General features: G+C 38.3%; 1 protein-coding gene across 1 annotated transcript in view; it reads left to right on the top strand.

The window, feature by feature from the left end:
* Positions 1–510, top strand: part of LOC104760718 (protein BASIC PENTACYSTEINE6-like) — a 6,659-nt gene extending 6,149 nt beyond the window's left edge. The window contains exon 4 of the mRNA XM_010483679.2: positions 39–510. Coding sequence (XP_010481981.1) covers positions 39–362 — 324 coding nt within the window. The 3' untranslated portion in view covers positions 363–510. The remainder of the gene's footprint in view (positions 1–38) is intronic.

Here is a 728-nt window from a genome sequence, read left to right as displayed (position 1 = left end):
TAATAGGATCGAAATCTGATTGGAAAAGTCAAGAAATGGTGGGGCTGAACCAAGTGGTTTATGACGAGACAACGATGCCACCACCGGTATGTTCATGTACAGGAGTTCTCAGACAATGCTACAAATGGGGAAATGGAGGTTGGCAATCATCGTGTTGCACAACCACACTATCAATGTATCCTTTGCCAGCACTGCCCAACAAAAGGCATGCTCGAGTTGGTGGACGGAAAATGAGCGGAAGCGCATTCAACAAGCTTCTAAGCCGGCTTGCTGCAGAAGGGCATCATGATCTTTCAAATCCGGTCGATCTGAAGGATCACTGGGCAAAGCACGGTACAAACCGCTACATCACAATTAAATGATATGTGCATTTAGGTGTGGGTTGTTCTTATGACATTATCTAATTTTAAGTCACGTGTACTAAATTCAAATAAACTCGACAGGAAAAGGAATTGTATGTGGAGCCGATGTTATGTTGTATTATATATAATTTGAAAATCATTAGCAACATCACAAAACATAATTTTTTTATTTTTTATTCACATCTTCAAACAGAAACAAAACACACACTTTTCCTTTCATGTGAACCATTGGACCACAACACCCTGCCTATTAACTAAATTTTTATATTCGTAAAAAGCGAGATTCCATCCCTGAAAATATATTGACTGAAGTTTTATAATATTTAGAACATATCGTGAAATCTCACTTCAGTAATGGTGTAACAG

This window comes from Camelina sativa, chromosome 18, assembly GCF_000633955.1.
Source record: "Camelina sativa cultivar DH55 chromosome 18, Cs, whole genome shotgun sequence".
In the NCBI taxonomy this organism is placed as follows: Eukaryota; Viridiplantae; Streptophyta; class Magnoliopsida; order Brassicales; family Brassicaceae; genus Camelina; species Camelina sativa.
Note: the sequence above shows the minus strand (reverse complement) of the source record. Positions and strands in the feature narration are given on the sequence as shown.